The 12,469-nt window shown below is 39.5% G+C and overlaps 1 protein-coding gene across 1 annotated transcript in view; it reads right to left on the reverse strand.

The window, feature by feature from the left end:
* CFAP43 (cilia and flagella associated protein 43) overlaps positions 1-12,469 on the reverse strand; it is a 105,676-nt gene that overhangs the window by 54,927 nt on the left and 38,280 nt on the right. Inside the window, exons 13-19 of the mRNA XM_077748466.1 lie at positions 9,095-9,235; positions 8,107-8,279; positions 6,884-7,033; positions 4,446-4,576; positions 2,411-2,558; positions 1,302-1,403; positions 493-570 (exon numbers count right to left, since the gene is read on the reverse strand). Coding sequence (XP_077604592.1) covers positions 493-570; positions 1,302-1,403; positions 2,411-2,558; positions 4,446-4,576; positions 6,884-7,033; positions 8,107-8,279; positions 9,095-9,235 — 923 coding nt within the window. The remainder of the gene's footprint in view (positions 1-492; positions 571-1,301; positions 1,404-2,410; positions 2,559-4,445; positions 4,577-6,883; positions 7,034-8,106; positions 8,280-9,094; positions 9,236-12,469) is intronic.

Genomic DNA, 12,469 nt, shown 5'->3' on the forward strand with positions numbered 1-12,469 from the left:
ATGCCAGGAGGCCCACCGTTAATGTCAAAATAGAAATATCAAGAAATAGCAGTATTAAAAAGACTATTTAGAAAGATAGAGATAAATATCCAAACAAAAAAGCTGAAAGAATTGAAAACATGTACCTCAGGAGTACAGGAATCCTTGTAAAAACAACTAGAGCAAGGGCTGCTTTAAAGACATTACGCTTTATTATATAACTCATTATTTAATTTTTAAAAGTATAAACATGTAACTTTGATAAAAATAAGTATTAAAAAAACAAATAAGACCCAGCATTTCAGGAAGACGAAGAAAACCAAAGTCACCGTTTTATATCTAGTGTGGTATGGTAAAAATCTCACCGTGTTAAAAGCACCTCAGAAAACTGAGCTTACTGGCAGAGGAGGAAATAATGAGTATAGCTCCTCATGCTGTGTTGGATAAAATAAATGTAGAAAGTAACTTTAGACGGGAGGCCAATGTATTAGTATATGAAATCACAACACTTACAGTTTTAGCAACTGCTTTGATTCCTGCTTTTATCTCTTTCCTTTTGTTGTAAAACAGTTTAACTTCCCTTCTGATGGCCTGAAATGGAACAAGTATATCTCTTAGACAGGCAAGAGAAATATGACAGATAGGTAGATACATATACACACAGATACATAGATAGCACGCCTCTAGAAATAAAAAAATATTTAAAGACTAATGATACAAAGTGTACATGAAATAACATCACTGCAATCCCTTGCTTAAGTCAACTGCTACTATGTAAGTGGCCATCAAAGTAACTTGCAACTGATGTCATTTATAAGGCCAATGGAAAGAAGATAAATAGTAAAAAAATTAAATACAGACTAGTTGACAAAGGAAACCAATTTGCTATTTTATGGGGAACTTGAATGGGACTAACAAGCTAAATTCAGACACGAGCCACTACCTTTGTCACCTGCCTGCACATCTGAAGCCACCATGTCCTTTCTCCTGTTTCTGGACCACTCTTTTTCTTTAAATCAACTTTGCAGTGTCCCTCAACATTCACCCCAACATGAGGTATCTGATTATTCTTCAGTTTGGCTCCTGTAGACATTTTTTTTTCTGTTTCATATTAGCTTAAGAACACTTCTTAAAACTCAAAATAACCTAATCTAAAAGACTGGGCTAGTTTACGGTGTTTGCTTTCAGGAAAGTCACACTTGTAGGGTACAATGCTCTGCCTAGTAATATCTCACTCTACTTCCTAACTTCCCAATGGGTTTTCATAGGAAACTAGTCTATTTGGCACATTTTTTCAAACCTCTTCCATGTTTTATAAATACCTCCTGGTTTTTCTGTTGTATCCAGGGAATTTCCTTTGAATTATCAACTAGGATTAATTCCTCTTGTGATGAATCAATGCTTGGGTTCGTATCTTCATTTATCTTAGAAGAAGACAGATATTTCTTAAAATTAAAATTCCTCTTCTCCCACCCTACTTCATATAATTGCTTTGGATCCCTGTGCACTTGTTGCATTTTTTAAAATAATACCAAAAAATTTTGCCTGCCCAAGCAGTAATGTTTTATTAATTTAATTCCTGCCAATTTGTCCTTATATCAGCCACACTTTTCACTGAGAACAGAAATGATCAAACAAGTCACACATTTACCACATCCCTCTTCACCTCCTTCCTGTAATTGCAGATCCGTGCTCCCCTTCTTCCCTATTCTTGCCCTCCTGACCCCACCTTTGTACCCTCTTTTAATTTAGATCTCAGCTTACAAGTCAGCTCCTTAGAGAGGTTACTCTAGCCAAACACTAGCATTTTTATTTGCCAAATAGGTCTTGTTACTATCTAATATTTTCTTATTTGAGTACTTATCTCTCCCTGCTCACACCCAACTCTTAATTAGAATGTAAACTCCATGATTAGAGAAAATGTTACTCTCTTGTTCATGCCTATATCCCCCACAGCCTGGCACTTTGTAGGCATTCTATAAATATTTAAGTGATTGAATGAAAGAATGAATGAATGTTGTTCTCTGGCTAGACACTTCCAGAATAACGTATGTAATATAAAAGTAAAGAGAGACTGGTTTGATCAAGCACCAGAATTAGGGGTAAGATTTGTTTCACAGGCAAGCCCAGATATTGTATTATGGTTTAAATAAAATCTGAGATGTAATATTTGCTTTGAAAATACTGCTTTGAGAAAGGCTGAATATTTTGTCTCAGCTGTAGTTCATGCTCTTACTGAAAATCATGGGGTACCTGGATAAAGGGAAATATTATTAAATATCTGCTGAAGGAAAACCACAAACTGAAAACTGATATCTGATTTAGAAAGGAAGAAAGAGTGGGTGGGTAGAAGGCAGGGAAGGAAGGGGAGGAAGAGGAAGAGAGGGAGGAAGTGAGGGAGGAAAGGACAAACACTATATTGAAACTCAACTGTGTGTTCAGATGTTGATCCCAAATTCAAGGACTTTCTTTGTAATATACTTAAATGATCATTCTCCTTATCCATGGTGTTGCTCAGAGACATTAAAAGTTTCTGGCAATATTCAAGAATATCATTGGCTAAGTTTCCTCCAAATCGCCTATATTAATAAAATAGAGAAAATAAACAGGCTACAAAATCACAGTTTTAAAAATTTACATTTAGCAGCATTATTTCCAGATACCTAATCATTTCTACACAAAGAAATATGGCGGCCAATTCTTCACAGTGCCCTCTAGTTATTAGAGCTCTACTTAGAGGACAGCACTTTCATGTGCTCTGGGACATGAATAGCCTCTTGACCTCTCTGAGGTGACCTCTCCTCACATGTCCCTACATGTCCTCTGTACCCACCCACCTTCATCACTGCACAGAAGAGCCACTTCTCTGGCAGCATCTTAGGATGTACTTGGCATTGCACTGCTTCATGTATATAATTACATTGTCCCCCTTTAGTCCTCAATACCTGCGCCCATCATTGAGGGAAGCATTACTTCCACTCAGTATACATCTCAAACTTACACACATCACCATCGCCTGGAGGAGAGTTTGTTAAAAACAGATGATTCCGTTTCAGAAATATGACTCAGAAAGTCTGGGTGAGGACCAAAAATAAGCATTTCTAACAAGCTTACAGTTGCTGCAGAACCCCACCCCCACCCCCGAGTAACAGTGTTGTAAACAATTTAGAGAGGGTGTTATTATGTGCCTAAAGGTCAAAGTTAGTAAGTCCTGGACCAAAGTTTCCAACTCAGCTTTGAGTCAGAAGTCCATGTAATTACCCATGAGTGGAAATGTCCTTATTTCTATAAAGAGGTCTCCAGCACTTGTTTGCTGTTGCCTGAGATGCTGTTCGTTCACTTACTGTAAAGGGTATATTAATTAGGACTTACATATGAGAGACAAATTAGTATTTTATTCAGATGCCATGCATAAACTGGCCCTGATGTTGCAGTGTTCAAATGAGTCTTTGAAATAAGTGACTACCACAATTATTAAAATAATTATATAAAATTTTCATTTACCTTTATTTAACATTTACATATATTTAACATTTTCACAATGTCACTGGGGAAAGGCCATGTATTGTTACTGTTTTAATGGCAGGAGGCACCATAAGATACTGTTTTTGTAAAAATAAATTGCACATTGACTAGTTCTATCCATTGAAAGATCAACCAAGGCAATATATAAAGTCTAGGCTGTCACTTCCAGGCTTTCTATCCCCTGGTCATCATATACATGCTTGAGTAATATTTTATTTAGAACTTTAATTTTAATCTAAGCAAAATCCAAATTAATATTGTCTAAACTAAGTCTAACTAGAGAAGTATATCTACATGTGTGCAAACACACATACGTAGCTATGTCAGGTTTTTAAGGGATGAAGAGGAGTTTTTAAAATTACGGACTCTTCAGAATTATCCTCATTCCTTGAACTCCTCCAACGGGTGTTATGAAAGGGAAGACTAATCATCTCATATGTACTAACTCTGTCTTGTTATTTTTTGTATTTTGATGCTTTGACATCTGGGGCTTTGGCCCTTCCAGTACTAGCCAGTGGAGCCACCTTTAAAATGCAAACTACCCAATCCAGAGCCCACACTTCCAACTCAGGGTTACTATTTCCCTGCCCTATTCACCCCTGGACCAAGTACCAGACAACCAGGGCCAGCCCCCATGCCCCAGAACCTGCTGAAATTATCCAAACTAGCAAAACCTGTCTGCTCCTTCCCATGAAAATCAAAAGAGGCTCTTGCCCACGTTTCCTTTGTTCCCTCTGCCTCCTGACCCACCCAGGGGCTTCCCCATGTGGTCCCGCCACAGAGCTTGCAAACCTCTTCCTCTTGGGAACTGTGGGTATAATAATCTTTTCAATGGCAACTGTCTCTTGTTATGGTGGTCTTGCTGTATATTTGTAATAATAACAAAATCTTCATTTTAAACACTAAACCATATGAAGTTGCTTATTGTATACTGTACATACCTCCATCTGAGGTAAACTAGGGTGCCGTCATCTCTCCCATTCACTAGAATGTTTTTTCCATCAATTGAAATTCTCGCTGATTGAATCCCATGCCCCTGGTGAGAATGACTCCGGCTTCGAGCAAACGTTTCCTTAATAGGAACAAAGTGCAGAAATTACAAATGCAATTCCACCACGTAGTTTTTCTAAAGGGGGTTACACGCACTTTCACTTGTGGGTAAATCTGTTTCTATTTGTTCACAGCATTTTATTTGGCGTGGAAGTAGCCTCTTAGTAATACATAGTACTGAAAATCCCTAGTTCAAAACACATTCACCAATATTGATTTCTCATTTGTGTAGAATGGAAGGAGAGGGATTGTTATCACCAATTTATAATAGGAAAACCAGACACACAGAGGCAAATTGCTGAAAGCTTCAAAGTTAGGGAAGGAGACTTGAGCAAGCAGAAATGTCAGATTCAGATGCCTTCAAGAGTCAGGTAAGTTTCATTTACACGTAATGAGTTGTTGAGAGAGGGTAATAGGCACTGTGAAGAATGGAGGGTACCATGCCCCACATGGAGGATGCTAAACCAGTTCAAGTAGAACCCACACAAAACACATCACTGATTTGGTACACAGGGCAACAGTTTAAGCTCTTTGACTAAAAACTGGAATTTATATGTCACACTGGTTCTCAACCATGGTCTTTTTTTAAATTTTAACTTTTTGAATAGGCAATATATTCAAATGTTTCAAAATTCAAAACCAATGCTGTGAAATGTCCTTTCTGTCTCCATTCCCCAACCACCTCCAAAGCCAGTGTAATTAATACTTTTAATATCCTTTCAGATGTCTTTTAGTGCATAGGAGCAAATTTTTATGTAATTATAATTTTTAACATAAACTGTAGCATAATACATTATTATATTATGTACCTTGCTTTTCCTTCTGACCATAGACCTTGAGGTTTTTTCCATACTGTGGCATAAAGATTTTCTCATTCTGCATAACATTCCATGTTTTCTTGATGTATTGTTTATATACAATTATTTATCCAGTCCTCTATTGATTGTTATTAGGTTGCTTTTACAAACAGTGCTGCCATGAATAACCTCATGTATGAGGTGCTTTGCACAGAATCACCTAGAAGAACTTTGTTGTCTTGCCATGTCATGGCACCATCAACTGTAGCATGTTATAAATCACTTGAGGGATGCCTGGGTGGCTCAGTTGGTTAAGCATCTGACTCTTGATTTCAGCTCAGGTCATGATCTCACAGTTTGTAAGTTCAAGTCCTGCATCAGGCTCCATGCTCTGACAGTGTGGAGGCTGCTTGGGATTCTCTCTCTACCCCTCCCCTACACGTGTACTCGTTCTCTCTCTCTCTCTCTCTCTCAAAATAAATAAATAAACTTTAAAACATTTGAATAAGAGACAATATAGCAAAGTTTGCAAATAGTCCACTTCAACATAATCTGTAAAGGATTCAAGACTTTTCCTGTACAATAATAGTATCAGTTTTGTCCAACTGTATTCCAAATATGCTTTCTTACACAGATGAGTGAGGAGAGCGGGATGTGCACACCAGGGCCCGGTTTACCGGGTTTGTAGGTGGTTGCAAGGCTTCAGGTGTGTGAGGAAAAACCCTGGGTAAGAATCACTGACCTCACTAAAGTATACTGAAAACCAGTACGACCTGGTCTCAAAACCTAGAAAAGAAACCTACACATTTTTGGAAGATGAAAATATTTTCACTTTCTCGATACAAATCAGAAAATGGCAGCAATATTGGTGATGTTGAGGTTGGTCTGCAAGGGATGAAGGAGAACTCTCCCTACTGCTCTTCCAGCATCACTTGGAGAGTTGGGTAGGGGGCAGTAGCAACCAGCCCAGGTCCCTAGAGGCCAGGGAGATAGGGGTAATAATCCCTAGGTTTGCAGAGCAATTCACTATTTCCAAAGCATTTTTGCATACACCCTCTTACTGGCTCTCTTTTTTTTTTTTTAAGTGTAGTAATTTATTTAGTTTTTTTTTTAATAGTTTATTGTCAAATTAGTTTCCACATAACACTCAGTGCTCATCCCCACAANTGAGGGCATGGAAGGTTCTCCGAATTTTACAAATGAGCATCTGAAGCTCACTGAAGTTCAGTGAGTCTCCTAGACACACAACTAAGTGGTGATGGAGGTGGGCTGAAGCTCATCTACAGTGTCTGGGTCTCATGCTTATTATATGCAGAGAACGGTCTACTGGTTGATGTTTCCTCCCTTGGAGACTCAAACCCTCAGCACATAAAAACACTGGTAAAATGTTGAAGTCAATACTACCGCCAGTGGTGAATAAGTTATGAGTTAATTCACTTAAGAAAGAAGTACAATTCCTTCCCTAAGGGCTTTTGTTCCTTACATGAGATTAAGATAAACATCCCCAAGATTTAAAAAAAAAGATTGTTTACCAAAGTGTGAACATCTCGGATACACAGAATTCCACCTTTAGCTATTGTTGTGAGCCACAGTCCATGCGGAGACAAAGAGAGGATGCCAGGTCCATAGTGTTTGCTTTGCACTTTTTGGTATGGCTTAAGAATGCAAATACCGCTATGTTCCTGCCAATCAAAGAACAGGACTCCATTATAGAAAAGAGCAAGGGAGCAGCACCAAAGGGTTGGCAGTTGTGGGTATATGGTCAGATTAAAATCTGCAAATGCTGTCAGTGGAAATGAACTGATACGCCACATTTCTTGCACCACATTTTCATATTTGTAAATTAAAGTTTATTCTGACCAACTAAGAAAAGTCATTATGCATTAGCTACTATTAAAGATCCCAGCCTACACTGACACTATTTCCTTTTTACTAATCCTTTTCACATACCCGTAGGCTCAAGACAATTAAGTGAGTCAGTATTCCCTCATGTACTCCCACCTCCAAGCCCCTGCACATGCTGTGACTTTAGTCTGAAATGTTCTTCTCCACCCCATTCCCACCAGTCCTATCCCCTCCCTACCTCAGCAACCTCCACCCCCTGCCAGAATTGTACACAATATTTCTCCGTGTCTAAATCTGACCTATTATTCAAAGGCCAGTTCAAATATTACTTCATTGGCGAAGCTTTTCTTGAATCCTACTTGCCACAAATATTTCTTCTTTCTTGGAATTTCTGTCTCATACCTTGCTGACTTTGGCTTCCCTGGGAGAGAAGAGTTTAGAGAGGAAGGGTGGTAGATAATCCGGGCCAGTGAGTGTAGCAGGAGTGATAGGATAGAGGTTTGAATAGAGTGTGGTACAGGATGGCAGAAACACAGTTTATCTGCTCTGCACAATTTTGCTTATGGCTTACATGCAAAGTTCCATGGAAAACCATAGAGCCTGTAGCCCCTGACACCTATGGAATACATGCTCTAATGCTACACTGTTTTTAAAAACACTAAACTAATAGTGTTACCTGCATGTTTATCTGATGAGCATGATGCATGTAGCACAAGTATGAGGTTGCTCAAAGGTATTTATGATGGATTAACAAATAATACTAATAATGTATCTAATTCAAGAAAATTATGTTACTATAGCAAAGCAATTTGTTAACTGGACTATAATGTTAAAGCATGGATCATGTCTAATTAACACAACACATCAATCTTGATTGTTAAGATAATAGCACGCTTAAGTTTTGGCATACGTCTTCAGGAAGAAGGTAGCTGCAGATGTATGGCACATGGTTACAGAAGCCATATACTTGGTGACTTTGATAGTCCAACACGGCAGAGGACAGGGGGTGTTCTATCTCATACAGATACTTGTGAATGAGTTCATCTCTCAGCCTCCCTCTTTCATCAGCAAAGCTTGTAGAAACTGTTAAGATGTGAGGAAGAAAAGAGATCATTTGCACCATACAGTGATTTTATTCTTTAGTCATAATAAATAACTATGAAAAGCAAAATAAAAAATTTAAATGCTCATTGAAAATACAGAGGCTATTAGTGGACGAAAAATGATTTAAAACAACATGGATCCACTAGAACTACTCGAGTATTAAGCGACTGATAGTAAAATATCTTTTATAAGGCCTTGGTTAATTTAATCAATTAGGCAGAGACATATTAAAAGATATTCATGATGATCTGGAGAGTCTTAATTAAGACACAAGAGTACTTTGAGGTTTTCAGCTCTCTTACACTCTGTAATTATGTATTTACAATATAGCTACTCAGATATATTTGTTATCTAAGACAAAGAGTGTCTATTTTATCAGACTTCTTTATCCAAAAAGCTTTCTTTACAGTTTTATCAGTGAAAGTTACTACCCAGTAACCTAACTGAATTTAACTATGTATATTTAAAGCTACACAACAAGACATATCACAAGACACATCAATCTGACAAAAGCACCAGTTGATCCTGGTCCTCTTCTCAGGGAAGAAGATAGATTCATATGAATGACAAGGCCTTGAGGAAAGTCTACATTTCACATCATTTAGCAGCCACATCATTTTCACTTTGTAAGATGTATAAAAGATGGCCACTTTACCTCTTACATGTTAAGAGGGAAAAGATGCAATCACCAGAGAAAAGAAAGAAAGAGAGTGGGGGGAAGGAAGGCAGGCAGGCAGGCAGGCAGGCAAACAAGCTAAGCAACTACTCATCTGGGTTGCTTGATTTTTCTTTACCTTGTGGTAATGTTTTAGGCAGAGTAAATATTTCCAATCTGCTTCTTCCTGTTTCTGGAAGTGGCGAAAGCACCATCACTTCTACTATGTCTGTTTCCAAAAGAGACACTGTGGATATTTGTAAACTGTCTTTGCCCACCTCTAAAAGCAAAAGGAAATCATCGTAAGTCCTCATTCATAAGTTTAAAGAATCTTTTATCTTCTCAAGTAAGATACCACATTATAGGATTGCCTTCAGTAAACCTTTAGATTTCAATTTATTTATTGCATATTTAAAGTGACCTTTTTATTTTTTTTAAGTTTATTTATTTTGAGAGAGAGGGAGAGAGAGAGAGTACGCATGAGTAGGGGAGGGGCAGAGAAAGAGGGAGAGAGAGAGAATCCACAGCAAGCTCTGAGTTAGCACCTAAAGTGACCTTTAAATATAAGTGATGTGGGGAGGGGGTGCCTGGGCGACTCAGTCGGTTAAGGGTCCAACTCTTGATTTTGGCTCAGGTCCCCCATGTTGGGCTGTGTGCTTAGAGCCTGCAGTGGATTCTCTCTCTCTCCCTCTCTCTCTGCCCTTCCCCTGCTCATGCTCTCATTCTCTCTCTCTCTCTCTCTCCCTCTCCCTCAAAATAAATGAATAAACTTAAAAAATAAATACAAGTGACGGGGACATTTTAGATGAACAATGAGGGATTCTCATGACTGGATATCTGGGTTGATAGATTCAAGCCAGCTCAGTTGGACTGAGTTTCTTTCCCTGTCAGAGAAGCCTCAGGAGTTTGCTGTGTTCACCCCACCCAGCAACACCTGCCAGCTCTGGCCCCTTCATTGCCCACGGTGGCCTGTTTGCCCACTCCTGGTATTGGATAAACTCTGGCATCAATGTTCTCAGCATCTGTAGTCAAGACATTGCAGGTATGGTGGAAATACCCTTGACTTTATGAGTTTTCTTCTCTGGAAATCGGGCCTCTGAAAGGTGGCATGCCTGGGGCACACCTTCAGTTCTTTCCAGAGTCACCACTCCCCCTTTCCACAGGGGCTGTTCTATATGTGCCCACTTTCTCAGGCCCCCAGTATCAGCCCCTCCCCTCAGGTATTCAGCTGGTAGCAATTCCTCCGACAACAAAGAAGGCCAAAGACATCTGATACAAAGTGGACCTTAATGTTCTTTAAAAAAAAAAAAAGAAAAAATATGTATGTATGTATGTATTTTGAGAGAGAGAGAGAGTAAGGGAGAATGAGTGGGGGAGAGGCAGAAAGAAAGGGAGAGAGCCTGCTCCATGCTGTCAGCACAGAGCCTAACGTGGAGCTGGATCCCACAAACTGTGAGATCATGACCTGAGCCAGAATCAAGAGTCAGAAGCTTAAATGACTGAACCACCCAGTCACCTCGACCTCAATGTTCTTATTCAGAAGACATTTTTGTATCAACAAGATGGAATCATTTACATCTCTGATTTTGAATCCACGCCACCAATCATTTACTAGATCATGTCCTCTCAGGACCTCATTGTATTTGCTTGTGTCTTTTATGGTTTCTTCTCTTCAGCTCTCAAGACTACCCAATCTTCAGATTGGGACTGCAACTCTACTTTCCCACTGTAGCTGTTGTTCAATTCTATTTCTCCACTGGAAACTTCTTAAAACAGGAGTGGCTACTTATTGACTTCATTTTCTGACCGCCACCCCTTCCCTAATCTCTTTGTCCCTCTATTCCAAGGAAGCAGCACTTCCAGGAGTTACCGGCTCATGGGCACATGCATGAGGGCCTCATCCCAGCCCTCACTGCATTCACATTTCTGCCAGTCCACACCCTCATCAGCGTTCCTCCTTCAAGCTCTTTCTGGAGTGTGTGACTCCCAGTGCTCTCATTATATGGCCTGTCCTCAGTTTTCTTCACTGCCTCATCTTCCTCTGTCCATAACTGCAATGGAAGTTGCTTTCCCCATCCCACAATCTGACCAGATAGGTTAAAAAAATGGAATATTTAGGCAAGATGTGCATCCACTGTGAGGGAAGCCATAGGTGCTACCACAGTCTGTATCTTCGAATATACATATTTAGCTTACCTGTTTGGCCTCATTAAGCAATTAGATATTGACCTCCACTCTGTCTTCTTAAGCCTTCTCATGAGCTTTCATAATTTCAAGATCAAAATTCTATTATTAAAACTTGAACTACAAATTTCCATTTCCAAACATTAGCTCAATATCCCCAAATAAAGAGCTTATTAGCTTCAAATCTACACAAGTCTCGTCAGCTCACGCTATCCCTCCACCTTTCTAACTTCCTTTTTTTCTTGAGTTTTTACTTCATTTGATGACACCATAAACTTCCATCATCCAGGCTAGAAGTTTGGGAGTCATTGCTGATCCTCCTCTTTGACATTTGATGGAATACCAAAGGCCTGGCAATTCCATCGCTCAGAGCTGTCCCCTCCTTTCTCTTTCAGTGACTGCTGCATGGTGTGTGCGCCGTGGATAAGAGCATGAGCCTGAAGACAGACTTCTGAATTTGAGTCTTGGCTCCACCACTACTTAGCCGCATGACTGAACAAGTACTCAACCTCACTGTACCTCAATTGCCTTATCTGTAAATTGGGATAGTAATAGTCTCTACCCCATAAAAGTTGTAAGGATTAAATGAATTAACACATGCCAAGTTCTTAGAACACTATCATATGGCAAAGAATCCCTCAATAAAGGTTGGCTATTGTTATGATTATGTCACCTCCGGCATGGGCTACTAGAATTGTTCTCTAACTCCTCTTTTCTATTCCATTCTCTTGCCTTTCCGCTCCATCCTTCACACTTGTGGCAGAGTCATCCTCCAAAGTCAAATCATACCAGGCTCATCTTGAAAACCTCTGATGATGTCTCATGATCCACAGAAAAAAGTCCAGACTCCTTGCAATGTAATTCAAGGCCCTCATCTTCTTTCTGACTTCACTGCCATGATCGTAGTCTAGTAAACTCTTCTGTTTACCTATTACACCAGACTTCCTGCCATTCCAATGTGCCTTTGCTCAGACTTTTCTCTTGAGCTGGAATACTAATATGCCCCATTCTCTACTACTTAAACCCTCAGAGAACTCTCCCCCAACCCTCTGCACCTCCTTATCTGGGGCCCTCTTTGCCTCCACTCCTTTCCTCATACTTGGCATTTTTAATTGCTTCTTCCTCTGAGACTACACAGCACTCTGCTTATTCCTCCACCATGAAATTGTCTCCTTGACCTTTTCATGTCCCCACTGACCTAGGTTCAGCATTTTGGACCTAGTAGGCACTCACTAATCTTAAAAAGTTAATGAATAAATTTAAAATGTGTTTGGGGGAAAATATACCAGATCTACCACATAACTGCTACCTCACCTGCCAGGTCTGTGGT

The sequence above is a fragment of the Crocuta crocuta genome, unplaced genomic scaffold (assembly GCF_008692635.1).
Source record: "Crocuta crocuta isolate KB4526 unplaced genomic scaffold, BGI_CrCroc_1.0 scaffold619, whole genome shotgun sequence".
NCBI classification, from domain to species: Eukaryota; Metazoa; Chordata; class Mammalia; order Carnivora; family Hyaenidae; genus Crocuta; species Crocuta crocuta.